This window comes from Opisthorchis viverrini (assembly GCF_000715545.1).
Source record: "Opisthorchis viverrini unplaced genomic scaffold opera_v5_87, whole genome shotgun sequence".
Taxonomy (NCBI): domain Eukaryota; kingdom Metazoa; phylum Platyhelminthes; class Trematoda; order Opisthorchiida; family Opisthorchiidae; genus Opisthorchis; species Opisthorchis viverrini.
In genome coordinates this window covers 610394-625275 of record NW_008751747.1, presented here as the reverse complement: position 1 = coordinate 625275, position 14882 = coordinate 610394, and the positions used below count along the sequence as shown (strand labels likewise).

The window sequence follows — 14882 nt, the reverse complement described above, 5'->3', positions numbered from 1 at the left end:
CCACGCTTGGGCGGGCGTGCGCCGGAGCTCTCATGACCGGAAGAAGCATGGTGGTTTGTTGCTGAAGTTGTTGCTGTGTTGGGGTGGAAGACGGACGACTAGGAGAGGCTGATGGTCGCTGGTACTGCATGGACTGTGGGTGAATGGATGATGAAACTGGAGAGACCTGAACCAATGACTGCTGCCTTTGCGGTTGCTGTTGAGACGACATGGTGGTTGAAGTGGATGATGGAGGAACAGCGGTAGGGGGTGGGAATAAAACAGTGGTAGGTTGGTTTTGAGAATACAGGGCTGGAAGTGCCGCATTGGCCGGGAACATGGATGAGTTGGGAGGCAACAGTTGAGATGAATGAGCAGTGGGGAGGTTTGTGGCAAAAGCAATGTGAGTTGCATGCGTTCCAGGCTGGAGTTGGATGGGCTGACCTAACAGCTGTGTACCTCCTGGGGACTGACCCAGAATAGTGGCCGTCCCATGAGGGCTGGAGGTGGGGATTGTGGCTATGGTAAATTGTTGGCCCGGTTCGAATGTCATCCTGGGGTCCAACTAAAAAAGGTGAGAAATAGGTTGCAAACTCAGAGGAGGAAAAACATGTTCAGTTCAAAAGCGTCATCACTCGGGCCACTTCTGAAGACCAATCCCAAAAGATCACAACAATGTGTTGGGAAGTAAACTCGCTACGTGCAAAGTGCATGCATGCGTCCTTCATGGTGGCATGCATACATACTGCAGATACTACAGAAGTTTCCTGTTTGAAGAATAGTCGGTTGACACAGCACTAATCAGATCAGTCTCACCACCACAACAATTATGCAAAAGAGGTCAGTCTTAAATGAGAAGAAACAGCTCACCGGTTCCAGATATACTGTCTCCCCGCTTGCCGGATTGATAACTAGACTGCCACAGCCACCTTCAGTTCCGGCGGATGTTAGCGTTGCGCCAGTAATGCCAGCACATTGTCGATCGAAGTCCGCACCGGGCGCGAGCAATGTGACTGCCGTCTGACGAAGACCTTCAGCGTTCGTGCCTCCGGTCAACATAGTGGGAAGCATTAGAGACACCGTTGAAGAGGAAACGGACTTCAGGAGGGAATCCGGCGCTGTTATGTAAGCAAGGTGAAGAAATAATACATAAGTTCAAAAAATTGCTCGTCTCGTTATAACAAGGTTAATTAAACCGGGAGTGATGACCAGCAGCCCATTTGAAAGAGATCAAGTAGGATTCGAACTTGGGTTGTCGAAATGGTAACCTACAATGTTACGTATCCTGCCACTCGGACCGAAGAGTGGAGACGAAAAACACTGTGTAGTTACGCCCGTTCAAACGATGGGTAGTGCACTGATGTCTACAGGAGTGTTGCCCGTAAGTCGTGATGCACCGTAAGATTCATGAGAAAAACCAAGCCCCCTTTCAATCGGCGGTCTCGGCTGAAGATTATTAAAACATTAACAAGGTTTATCCGGAACGCATAAGTTTGACTGTACCGGCCAGCTCCAATAAACGTAACAGACTTCAAAAATGATCAACAACGAACGGTCTGTGTCCTGACAGACTAATAAGCGGTGTTTCATGTCATCGTCCCATGGACCCATGGTCATGAAATGCGATCTGGAGTACGAGAAAGCATGCACCTCTACGCGCATCACTTTGGTGTACATATAGTTCAACACATTGATTTTTTGCATCTGTTAAAGATCCTCAGTAGTACTTCTAAGACTCACTGATCAGCCAGTCTCAGGTTGTGGTCCAATGGATGCTGATGGTACAGGGTCTTCGAATTCTATCATATTATGCTTACTTATCATTTGTTCGCAAAAATGGTAATGGAACTGCGGGCTTGTATACAACACCGCACTGGGATCCGTACAAACTGTTTGAGACTCAACAAATGGGTACGCGTATCCAGTGAATTAACCATTATCCGAATCCTACCCGGATGTCAGCTATTTCTGGTGCTTCGAGTACGAAACAGACCAAAATGTAATCCAGGAAGTAGGAAAATCAAGCAAATAATCCACATAACTTTAGCCGATCGTTTGCTCATGGGGGTTTTCAACTCAAGCGAGCAACACTAAAACCAGGTGCGGAGATGGTGAACAGCCCAGGGGGAGAAAACCTGTTTCGTGCAATGGTCTGCTGATGGGAGTAGGTTAGATAGGTCGATGAGTCAGTGTAACCGATGCTACGAGCATACCTCGGCCGAAAACTGATTAGCAAACAATGAGGCACAGGTCAATCTTTAACGCTAGCTTGCGACTCTAACAGCAGGTAATTTGGGCTTTGCTTGTGACATCATAAAGTACTTTCGGAATTGAAATGCATCCAAAACACATGGTGCGAACACTTCCGAGAGTTTGGGTATGTCCGCTCTCCTTTGCAATTTCTGTGGGAGTCTGAAAGGTACCCTATTTTCTTGACTCAGTATGATTCCCCTCAGAATAACTCCCTTCGAACGTTTAACTCATCTACCACTGTGACTAAAGCTGTGACGTGTGACGATACAATATGTTTTACCAAGAAAAAAATTGCCCAGTAATATGATTATGGCTAGTACCGTGTTAGAAAACTAGCAGGGAGTATGTACACCACTCCAGAATATACGTAAGGCAACAAAAAACAAACAAAAGAGCGTAACGAATCAGTGAGCAGCGACCCAAGCAAGGAATGTCAAATTTACCAGACGTGTGAGCGATGAAAGTAGGCTGCAGCTGCGTTTGATGATCAGCAAACTGAGCTGCCGTGGCCAAAAGGGTGCCAGGAGGACCAGAGGTAAATATAAGACCAGGGATGGAGGACGAAGAAGGTAGCAGATTGGCGGGAACAAGAGCCCCAGTCGCTGTGAGAAACGAACCAGATACTGCGGCCAAAGCAACTGGGGCATCTGCAGAAAGTGCTGTGGAAGTGACAACCAGGGATGAGTCAACGTTGAGATTTGAGTTGGAACTAGCCACTTCATTGGAAGGAACTAGAGATGGGAGTCGCTGAACGGACGGCTTTTTCTCGTCCAAACTGACCACGGAATCACCGACCTCTGCTTCTTCAGTGGGTACCGGACTGCTTGGATGTACCTGTTTCCGGTGGCGTCGAAGGTTTGAGATGCAAGCAAAACTGACCTCACATTTCGAACAGGAATAGGGACGATCACCACTGTGTACCCGGCTGCAAGAAAGAAAATTACCAAAAATTCGAAATGAGTAATTGCAACCAATGAGAGGAAAAACCTAAGAAGTTAAGTTTACAATTCTTGGACTCGGGATTCGGAAATGTCATCTGAAAACCCCGTCCAAAGACAGATCACGCAGCTAACGGGCATGGAACTAGCAATAGTCAAGTAATCGAATACATAAGCGGACCATCGTAAATGAGAGTTTGCGCTGGATTGAGTTGAGCCTCCTGTCAAAACCGAATTCGTGTACAAATGAGATTATTCGACAAAGTCTGTCCAATTTGGGTTCAAATAGAGCAGAACATTAGGTTGAGGGAAAATCGAGGATTGCGCCTACCTGAAAGGCCCCATGAAGGGCGAAGCCGGCCGTAGGCTGTCGAAGAGTTTTAAACAACCTTATGAGTAGTGGGTTACGTCAGACTGAAATGATTCTCCCTCAAAGACTGTTAGTGTGAGAAGCGCCTGCGGTAGATATGGAATCCATGCGAGCCGTTCAAAGAAGAACTTGATAGCACTTATGTGGGGGATTCACCTCTGCGAACCGTATTTCCACAGCCACAGAAGTGCGCTTCTGTCGAATAATGCCATTTGCACACCAGGTTCACGAATTAACTATACAAACAACTGCCAAAACAATCAAAAAATTTTTTACGTCGGTGAGAGACTGGGCCGCCAAACTGTATCTTGTCAATATCAGTATAATTAACTAGTTGATCTGGAAGAGAATGCTGATAACTTAGTTGCTGGTCGAAATTTTCGGTAAGCATCGTATTTCTGTTACCAACGTTTTGTCATCAAATGATGTGACATCAATGGTCGCGTTATGAAGCTGAGGGACGATAAGCGTCGGTGATCGTTTAGCAACCTTCGATTATGACTGTTTGCCCCGGTGAATAGTCTTAATGATCGGATAGTTCTCTAGTGCCTTGAGTGGCCGATGTCCAGCTGACCTTGGAGCTTAAGCTACTCGATCCTCACTGAGCCGACCCACGGTTGGGTCCGTTGTCTGATCTGTTTGTCGCGCTGGCGCTCAGCTAACCTGAAGGCAACCAATCAAAATAAAAGGTCACCGTCCTTTCAAAAGTAGATGTATACACGCCACTACTCAAACCATAGCCACCAAAGCTTATCTCAGCTTCGCTTGAAAACGTGTTGATAATCTCATTTCGATTGCTACCCAACGGTGTGCAACAACATTTCCGAGATCAGAAAACAATGGCCTAACATAGTAATCAGATGTGTTGGAGAAAACCAATCGGCCAACTTCAGCCGGCTAGTCAGATCTACGCTAAGCAGCTCAGCATTTCGATGAACGGTCCTCAGGAGACGCAAATGGACTACCGAATAACATATCAGCATGAGATTCAGATGAAGGGCAATTACCAACCAGGGTCTTTTACCCGAACATTATTAGCCCCAATTGTAGATACGGAACTGCTGCTCTAGTGAAACGTAGGTAAAGGTGAACGAGGCTGAGTGGAAAAAGGATGTGATTCTAGTATGGGGAGACGAACAGGCCAACACCTGCAAGTATCGCGCGCGGTCATCAGACTTTATTATTAAAGAAGAGGAACGGGGTATTGGAGAGGACGATCAATGCATATGAACGGAAAATCTTACAGATGGGCGGCTAAATGGTGTGGCTGACTGAACCGACGATCACAGGCGGTGCAGGGATAGGGACGTTCGCCAGTATGAACGCGCATATGAACAGCCAAACGAGCAGCCCTCGGAAAGCCTTTGGCGCACACCATGCAAATATAAGGACGTTCACCGGTGTGACGTTTCACGTGTTCGTTATAGACAGCAGGTTGGGAGAAGGTTTTAGCGCAGACAGAACAGCGATAAGGGCGTTCACCTGAAGGAAGATAAAGACAGAAAAACAGTCAGTTTAGTTTGTTTTACCCAGCAGTAGAGTGAGGCGTAGCCATCCGAATAGACACTAGTGGGTAACTCCTAGTAGGTACTTCTGAGGCTACCTGTGGACACCGCCATCAACCAGATCACCTCAGACTGACTACCGTTTGACGGCTATCTGACTACTTCCAGAAGTTCAGATGAGAGTGGCTCGAACAAAGTCTTCGCTGCGCATGTCACAATCAAATCCGATACCCATCATTCTGGGCTCTTCATATGTTGTGTTGTTTATATCTAAAGACAGGGCTGGATCGATTGCCGCAGATAGAGTTACTATCCGTGATATAAATGGATCCGATTCATCCTACCGCTGGAATTAGTTGTAATGATATAAATCGAGTAAGAAACAAGTTACACGGGATTTACAGTTGGTGCGAGATACGACAACCTGTTCTACGAGACTTTTCACAGTGAAATTGGTATCCGTATTGATGTGTTGGGTGACATTTGCATGCGCCATAATACGAAGCACGTAGAGTGATGTCAGCATTCATCGGCCCGAAAAAGATACGCGTTTTCGTGGAGTATCATCAACTGGAGTTCCAACTGTGTTCTTGGAATCCGGAAGGCTGTAATTGCTGCGCTATGTAAACGTTGTACCTCACGAGCGAAAAATCCAACCGACCAAACAAAATGTATTTACCGGACTCTGAAAATTCCCATGGAACCGGATGGCACATCAAGTGCGGAAAAAGCTATGGGCAACTTAGTTGCTTGGAGGTGAGGTTTGTACGATGAGACCGAATCGTCTGGCAATCTGCTGCCGATCCCAAAGGCAGAGGGTCATTTACTAATGGGCGTTGCTTCTCTGTAAAGGGACCAGAAGCTTGTTGAAAAACGAACCCCTGCTATATGGCAACGAAGTATCAGTGTTGAAACTGATGTTAAACGTTGTACCTCACGAGCGAAAAATCCAACCGACCAAACAAAATGTATTTACCGGACTCTGAAAATTCCCATGGAACCGGATGGCACATCAAGTGCGGAAAAAGCTATGGGCAACTTAGTTGCTTGGAGGTGAGGTTTGTACGATGAGACCGAATCGTCTGGCAATCTGCTGCCGATCCCAAAGGCAGAGGGTCATTTACTAATGGGCGTTGCTTCTCTGTAAAGGGACCAGAAGCTTGTTGAAAAACGAACCCCTGCTATATGGCAACGAAGTATCAGTGTTGAACACTGATGTTATGCTGTCGATGAGGTGGGATACAGTGAGATCCGAAATAATTGCATTGAAGATTCATTTTAAGGCTATTCTCAGGTAGAGAACACTCACAGCAAAGATTCACTATTGATCTGCAGTAGCTCAGGTAACGAAATGGATGAGATTCTGATAAACATAAGTTCGCCACGCTATTCAAAGAGCCAAACAATTGTTTCAATTTGGAACAGAGGTGATACATAGATAATCTTAGTCCAATGTCCAATGTGCACTTCCTTCCAGTTGATTCGGCAGCTTCAGTCATCTAGTCTAGAATAAAGATACCGCAACAGCAACCACAACAATGATAAAGGTTCACACTGACACAATTATCGTCGGTTCGTTGAGCATGCAGGGGTGGCGTAGATCGATAAGCCCATTTTATGAATAACGGATCAATATATTACCATTTGCCTGCAACAAACGAATAGGAGGAGCAGAATGTAATCTGTTCCAATTTTACCACATAATTGGGTAGACACTGAAGGATGCGTAAGTTGGTTGAATTAGGAGGGTGAAAACTGCCACAAAGTTGGCCTCTGATATTATGCTGTGTTAAAATGTGTTCCTGATTTCGTCGCATAGGTTTCACCCTGGCATTAGGCGAATTGTCGTGAGTATTCTACCCCCATATGGCTACCTCGGGACAGTAAATTAATCTGCTATGGGCTCTTCGAATTAAAATCGGCAAGGCAAGCAACTGGCGAATTTGACGGGTCCGTTCTTGAAAGGTGCTCAATTTGAATGAATGAGCATTGGTCGACGCACGGGTGACAATATCACCTAAAACTGCGCTTCACCCTGATTGAGGGACGTCAGTCGCAGTCAATGTGCATGTCCGAACGGGAAAAGTGATTAGAAGACGTCGATTCACAATGATCGACGGGCTCGTCAAAAATTAACAACCGAGTGTGTAAATAATGTACACTGCATGCCATCTGAGTCCAAAACTGGTAGCGCAAATCAGCGTAGGCAAACGGTTTATGGACGTCCATTTTTTTGTCGTTCCTGTACATTTGGACGGGTCGAACTGCTCATAGGCATCAGGAATTCCGGGACAGGTGAATCATTACACGACATCACTAACCAGTATGTATCCTTTTGTGTCTATTCATGTTGGGCCAATCGTTGAACTGACGACCACAATAGCAGCACTGGTACGGTTTCTCTCCGGTATGAATGCGCCGATGTTTCTCTAGATAGCGTAGAATTCGGAATTCTTTGTCACAATCTGTACAGCGGTAGGGACCGATTCCGTGCGCCTGCTGTTTGGTGGAAGAGGACGAACTGGCAACTTCCGTGGATGATGGACTACCGCGTCCGAGAGCCAGAAGTGCGGTGGAGACACACAGTCCGGGACGAGTGGAAGCCACTGTAGTGAGGTTGGACACAGTGTTAGTTGCTACAGGAGTCGCTGATTGGGTAACAAATGATTCCATGGAGGCCAGTTGAGGAGGGAAGGTAACTGAAGAGAGTTCGGAGGAGGTAGTTGTCAAGAGGGGGTCTGACGAGTCCAGGGTTGTGACAGAAACCTGTGTGAGACACTCGGTTGGCTCAGGCTTCATATCCATCGAGTCATCGGGGATCTGGAAGACAAAAGAAATGGAGAATTGTATTGATAACTCATGGAAAATGACACTGGAAATACAAATTCGGACCGGCTTTCCAACCAGTGAATTACCATGGACGTGCTCCAGAAGTCACCCAATTGTACATATGTTTCGTCAAACTTCTAACTCTACTAGTACCGACGACACACTCGCGTAACGTAAAAAATGAGCCAACCATCAACGTAGCCTATGCAGCTAGATGACAACTGTTTTAATTTTTGCTGGATCGGTTGTGATGGGATGGAGACAGCATAACTCGCCTCTGTTGAGTGTACAAATTCGGACGGATGCTTTACATGAACAGCTCGGCGTGGCCACTTGTTTCCTCCAGCTCATTTATCCCCCTGTTGTTTAAATACAATAAACAGAAACAAAAACAAAAGTTGTTGGACGGAATAGTGCTCTACCACTCGCCGGTATGCTCTGCGACGAATAAGAAACGCAATTCACATGCAACTGTCTTTCGTCGCTTGTCGATCCAGCTTCAAGGCGATTTCTGCTTGTTCGAAAATGTGGACTCAACAGCCAATCACGACTCAGTATCCGCTGAACACCGGTTGCCAATGTCGCGTCCAGAATGTATGAGAATTTCCATGACCTTGTCACCGTGTACACTTTAAATACGATGCACTGTACATGTGTTTGTGATCTGGTTTTGGGCGTGTAACACACTTTGTGCACCCTTGGTGCTTCTTTTGCTGGAAACGCTAGCTTGAAAGGATCAGACCGATAACTAAGCCGAGGCATTACCGTTATTACAATGCGATAAGCTTTTAGTTTGCGAAAAGGTGTATCAGCAACGCTAGCAACATCCATGGAAGCAACATTCTTGTAGGACGTCGGTGCGCCATTGCTGACGAGGTTTACAGAATACATTACCAACGTAAAACGGTTTATGAAACCACTGTGCCCCAAAGACCGAACATTGGTGAAGTCTGATATCGAACCCTAACAAACCGCTCACGCTGACTGCCCAAAATTTCGGGTCAGCTCTGCAGTATTGATAAAAGTAGGGGTAGAAGTAGACACTGAGACCTATACAATGTGACAAGAACCTCCAAACACGGTGTGTCCAACAACTAAAGCAACCGATCACAAGCACAGCTTGAACTTATAGGGATGGCATCTGAACAGGCATTTTTACATCAACTTGGTGAATTCGCTTTAGCTCATGGGATTTCAATGGATTCTATCAGATTTCAAAAGCATTTATCTATTAACTCTGAGACTTCTGAGTCCAAGCAATGCGAGTCTATCCGTCGTGGAAGTTGAACTTCATTCTAAACTGCACGTAATTTCTCAGGAAACTCATATTCCACAGATGCTAGGATAATAGCCTAGAACATGAACGCTGAGGCTAACAGTACACTTCTCGTAGTTGTGTACGTTTGTTTAAGAATCAGCAGTTCGGCAACATGAATATGACGCCCACTTATTTTTTATCTTTCTGTTAGGGACACAACAGAGACCGCCTCAAAAGGCTGACTAAAAAGGTCATCTTGGGGGGAGGGGGTAATAAGAGGTGCTCTCCCTGATAGTAGCGGTGGTTGGACGATAGGTTTGATAGCACGGGGACAAACATATTCCGTACAGCAAAGATATTACGCAGAGCGCATTGTGATTAGGAACAGGTGAAGAGATTACGATTTGCGACTTTAGTCGGCTAAATCCAAGCCACTGTCTAATATTCATCCACTAAGTGCGTGACAAGACGGACTAGACTGTGGCATCTCTTGGTCAACGTAACGTGAGTCTAGATCACATCGTGGATCAACACTAAAAGGGTTGAAGACGGTACAATTAGGCCCGAACGTGTGCGCAACACGATTAGTCGCGTTTGTATATTATACAGTAGCGCTTGGGATTTTACGATAGCTTGAAAGCCAGCTGTGAGTCAAGCACCAAGACAGTGCTCACGGTGCAAGATACTGATACAGGGTTTAAGCAGATATCATCTGCAGAAATAATGGGTATATATCACAAGGCGTTCGTACAACTGATTGACTTGTTTGACTGACTCGAAGAGAAATGAAACTATTCCCGGACATTACTGAAGAGATATTACAAGTAAGCATGGGACTGCGGAATAGAAAGGCAGATAGAGAATACATGCTTCAGGGAAACGCACCTCTTCAAGCGAACAACAATATATTTAGCAGTCTGTCTAGTCTTGCCAGAGTGTGGGAATGTCAATCGATAAAATTTGGCTACACACGGAACGGGTTCTCTCTAAGGTGGAACCACTGCATCAAGCACTTTTCCCCAAACCCTGTGACCAAAAGTGTTATTCGAGACCATAGGCAGCATATACACTTTTTCCCCTCAAACTGGCACTCCGAATTGCTCATAAGATACATAGTGCGATTACACTACATAATTCAATACGGAATCTTGTAACTAGACAAATGCTCGATTATTGGGCGTCAAATGGAGTCGAGTGCAGTGCATCGTAGGCAAAGGTACAAGGCCTCTAAATCCTGCACAAATCAGGTTTAATGTTACATTCGAAATGTCGATGGCTCCGACCAGTAAGGTTAATTACTGCCAATTAACACGCGTTGCACGGCGGGAAACGACCAACATGTACCGTAATTGCTTCACTGCGATCCGAGTCATGGATAGTGATCTCGTTGCTGCTTTTCTGTCCATTGCAGCGGGGACCGGGAGCTGTTGTGGAAGACGCGTCCTCTGAAGCGATTGAGCTGACGAATTCGTTGCAGCTGGTGTTCAGGAGTGTGGTGGTGGTGAGGGGTTCATCAGAGACAGCGGATGTGCAAATATAGGTCATGTGATCTGAATTGGAGGCAGAGGTAGTGACTGGAGACTGGTAGATGCCGGAACTGCTATGAGAGGCTTGCATAATGGGCAATAAGAGGGTGTTGCGAACGCTCGTGTCAGTTCCGCTTGTGACAATAGTCAAAGTTTGGATGGAAGGAGCAGCGGCTTCTGTAGAAAAACACGATGTACCAGTGCTAGGAACAATTTTCATGTTTTCTTTTGGGCTGTTATCTAAAGGGAATGACACGAAAAGAAAATAATCTCAACGTCGAAACTGATGAAAACAATAACAATAACATCAAAATCACATACGGTAAGGTAGCATCTGAAAGCGGAACAAAGAATGGGTCTAGTGTTAGCTTGCCAAAATCCTAGGACTGAGACTGAATGAACGCATCAGCAACCAAGTTGTTCAGGGTCTTCCAACTACACACGCACTATCTATCATTTCGTCCTCATCAAACCGAAAAAGAACAGTGAAAACGGCGCTCATACTCAGAGTCGACAGTCCTACGGCACAAGGGTATCGCACTTTCTAATGCCAGATTTAACTCCCTCCCCATATACATGGATATATATATAAGGTTTCCACCCCGATGCTATCATCACTCAGGGTGACAGATGCCGTCTGTTACGGTCTTTTTCACAGTGGTGGTTCACAAATGTTCACAGAACTTAAATTTTACATGGTTCAGCCTGAGCTATGGCATGTATGAACCACAGCCTTACTATCTTGAGCCGGTTGTGGGACCTGAAATAAAATAAGACACCATAGTGCCAGGTGGTGCCGCGCGATCTAGACAGAACCGATGTTAAAGGGCCGTATGAGGGTAGAGTAAAAAGGCTTGGATATTTGGTAGTAGTGATGAAGGACCGGGCTTAAAATGCAACAGGAGCACGTGGGGTGCGGAAGCCCTACGAAAAGCACCAGCAAAGTCACGGCCTGTGAGAAAACACGGGTTCAATTATTTACCACATTCCGAATGAGACTGAAGAACAGGCCGGAATAGAGTTATAACGTCGGAATGCGACAGAACCGGCGACTGACAAGCGTAATGAGAAGATTGATCGGGAAAGTGCCACACAATTCGACTACTCATGAGTACATTGAACCAATTTAATATCCGAAGCATTCGTTTGCCGCAAGGAGCAGACGGCCGTTGTCCGCACAGGATGAGCAGAATATCTCTTATCGTGAGTGGAACGAACGCGTTCGTCAAACGATCACTGGAGTTTTCACAATGCTTAAGTTACTTTTATTTTTTTGTTGGTAAGTTGTCTTGCGTACGGTTGAGGTGGACCTTCTTACCTGTCGTCGATAGGTTAGATGAATAAGTCAATTGGCATAAAGCAAGCTAATGAGCTATTGTACCGTGAAAAATTCATTGTTATTCAATGGTTTGCATTTATCACCCGTTGATGAACACCACGTTCGACTGGCTCCCAAATGCACCACTCATCTTCGATGACCTGTGCTCCGCAGCCTATGTAAGGCCAGCAAGTGCTGGTCTCTGTTATTAAGTGAACTAGTTCAACTGTATGGTAGAAAAATTCTGTAGCAACATTTCACAGTGGACTAGTAATCTCATCCATACAAATTACAGCATTACCGAAGTCCATAAGTCACACGTTTTGCGTGGCCCATGGAGTCTGACGTACTATAAATCTGAGTGCAGCGGTCATCCAAGGCGGGGACCACAAATAAGTAAGCTCCGGGATCGACAATTCTCTGCATTGTTTAGTGGTTTCTCTTGTTGCAGTTTGATCCATCCACGAATGATTTCCAGTCCACCTCAAATTCCCGGTTCCCATTTTCACAAAGGATTATACTACGTCGGTCCAAGTGTCATGCAATAGCAACGAAACTGATCTCGTGTTCACAATGTGATCACGATGCATGACGCGTACCCGTCCACTGATTGCAAGGTTGTGAATTGCTACTCAGGAGGTCCCGGTATGTATAAAGTTATTACTACGCCACATGTAGCAGGTAACAAGCGAAAATCGAAGCTAACATCCAGTACGGCAGGTCTGGTGGGAGGACAGATGTACAACGGACACACATACCAAAAAATGGGGAAAAGCTGAGTGTTTCTGAGCTAAACGTGAAAGGTCAAGCAAGCATGTTGCCGTTGCCTGGGTAGTTAATGGAAAAAATGGACAAAACCAGGATCTTGGTAGGGTTAGTGCCAAAAAGAAAACCTACCGGTCCTATACTGAGTTTGGGTGTCGTAAACCAAGTGGCCTGGTTGTTCGTTATCGGTAATCAACCGATCAAAGCGGCCGCCTTGTTGCACCACAGACCAGTTCCAAAGACAACTGCTTTAGCGTGATTTTGTGGTACTTGAGGGTGGATCATTACCATTTGTATCAAAATGTAGGTTTGCTTTTCTGAATGTTGGTACTGGATTTTGGAGTTCACTAGACCGGATCCTAAGAACACAAAACTATTTAGTGTGACCTAGAGATTAAGGGCGACAAGATACATGCCAAAGCCCCGGTTATAAGATGTCTTGATTTGTAGCTTTAAACTGTCCAGCTCTTGCAACTATCAGTTATCGGAACTAAATGGAAACAAGAAAGGTCTCCCAAATCCAATGAAAAACCCAAATCAAGAACGATGAAAAAAAACGCGTGGTACCACCAGTAGGAAAAACTCAAGCTGATTTGTGGAAATGTATCCAATGCATCTTTGAAAGGTTGCATGTCAGTGAGTAGTGCGCTTTTTGCTACTTGTTAGTTCCATCAAATCGCGAATGAATGTTCACACATTAGGGGAATCCTGATTATAGAGTTCATGTTGAAAAACATGAGTAAAAATTGGGGCTCTAGTACAAACCACTACCAGTTTTATCCAACCCCTCTATGAATGATGAACAAAACGGTGAATCTGTTTAACGGAGCTCTCGATTACCATTTGTTTCATCCCATCTGGCGCTCAAAATGGTAATTTATGCTGGAATGCAATAAGCTGAGCGTTGGAAAGCCATTTCTCTCCGGTATCCCGGTGTTAATCAAAAACAAATGTTACGGGAGCAGTGAAGTGGGGCAGGCAATTAGTCTCTCGTTGTTCAGTGTTCAGTTAGGGCCAAGTCATCCTCAGCTGAAACGGTCCTCGTTTTCACATCAGAATTCATTAGAACATAGCCCGTTCCTAGCATCTGTTTGCAGCGCTGAAACTCGTATCTCGTTCGCCCGAAGACAATACTGTGGCACAAAAAGCCGGCTGGGACTTCCGTTCTTTCGGTTTCGCCCTCCCGAGATTCTATGTGGTCGCCCGAACGAGTTTGTGCTGGTGGAGCTACCATCCCCCAGGGAGTCTTCCGGGGTTGATGAGCCAACAAAAAAGACGGCAAATACAGGTTACTAACAAGTAGCGTGTGCAAGATGAACACTGCCAAGCAAGACAGGCGAGCTGCTGGCGAACAGCCAACAGCTGGGACACGCCTACCAGAGACATGCTAGCAAAGACAATCAATAACAGACACGCGCTAGAGCGCACGCGCTTTTGTGTGTGTGTGAATTGAACACAAGCATCCGTGCGTATGTATGTGCGCTGGCAGGTAAGAGGGTGGAGGGGTAAGAACAACCACGGATTTGACTACAGACACGTGGTCATGAAGACAATCAATAGTAGACAGGCCAGGGAGCCAATGAAACAACGAAAGGCAGACAGACATCGATAAAACACGCGCGTGGCTAGTAGCTAGGCCTAAGCGACAGGCCGCTTGCTGGTGGGTTCCTAAATACATGTTCAGGCTTGTGCGTGTCTTAGCTTGTCCTACTGTAGTAGCCAGCGATTGACACTTCATTTAAACAGGTCACTGAGTGCAGAACCGGATCCCCGTAGACACGGTTTCATACCAGCAACCAGCTCGCTCTCCGTGATCTAAAAAGTGCTGGATCAGAGCGACCAGCAGGCTAGTCGTCTGAAGTGAGATCCGAGTAGGATTCTTGACATCCGAACCAGAGTAAGCACAAAAATCCCCGTACAATCGGTAGGTTAGCGATATCCATAGGATTTAATGTTTTTTTTTTTACTTAAATTAAAGCCTGCAGATTAGCCGCTGGTCATTGGATTTTGCGTCACGGGCTCGCGTCATACACTAGCGATGACAAGCAGTGAAATTTTCATTGCGCAATTCGGCACGCATAACGAATGCACTGACAGCCAAAAGCCACAGGAAATCTTTGAAACTGGCGTAGATTAAGAAA

The 14882-nt window shown here is 45.8% G+C and overlaps 1 protein-coding gene across 1 annotated transcript in view; it reads right to left on the bottom strand.

Moving 5' to 3' along the window:
* T265_05054 (hypothetical protein) overlaps positions 1-14882 on the bottom strand; it is a gene marked incomplete at both ends in the record, with an annotated part of 37722 nt that overhangs the window by 438 nt on the left and 22402 nt on the right. Inside the window, 7 exons of the mRNA XM_009169965.1 lie at positions 126-544; positions 850-1097; positions 2676-3219; positions 3502-3559; positions 4785-5022; positions 7367-7865; positions 10477-10898. Of these exons, the coding sequence (XP_009168229.1) occupies positions 126-544; positions 850-1097; positions 2676-3219; positions 3502-3559; positions 4785-5022; positions 7367-7865; positions 10477-10898 (2428 nt within the window). The remainder of the gene's footprint in view (positions 1-125; positions 545-849; positions 1098-2675; positions 3220-3501; positions 3560-4784; positions 5023-7366; positions 7866-10476; positions 10899-14882) is intronic.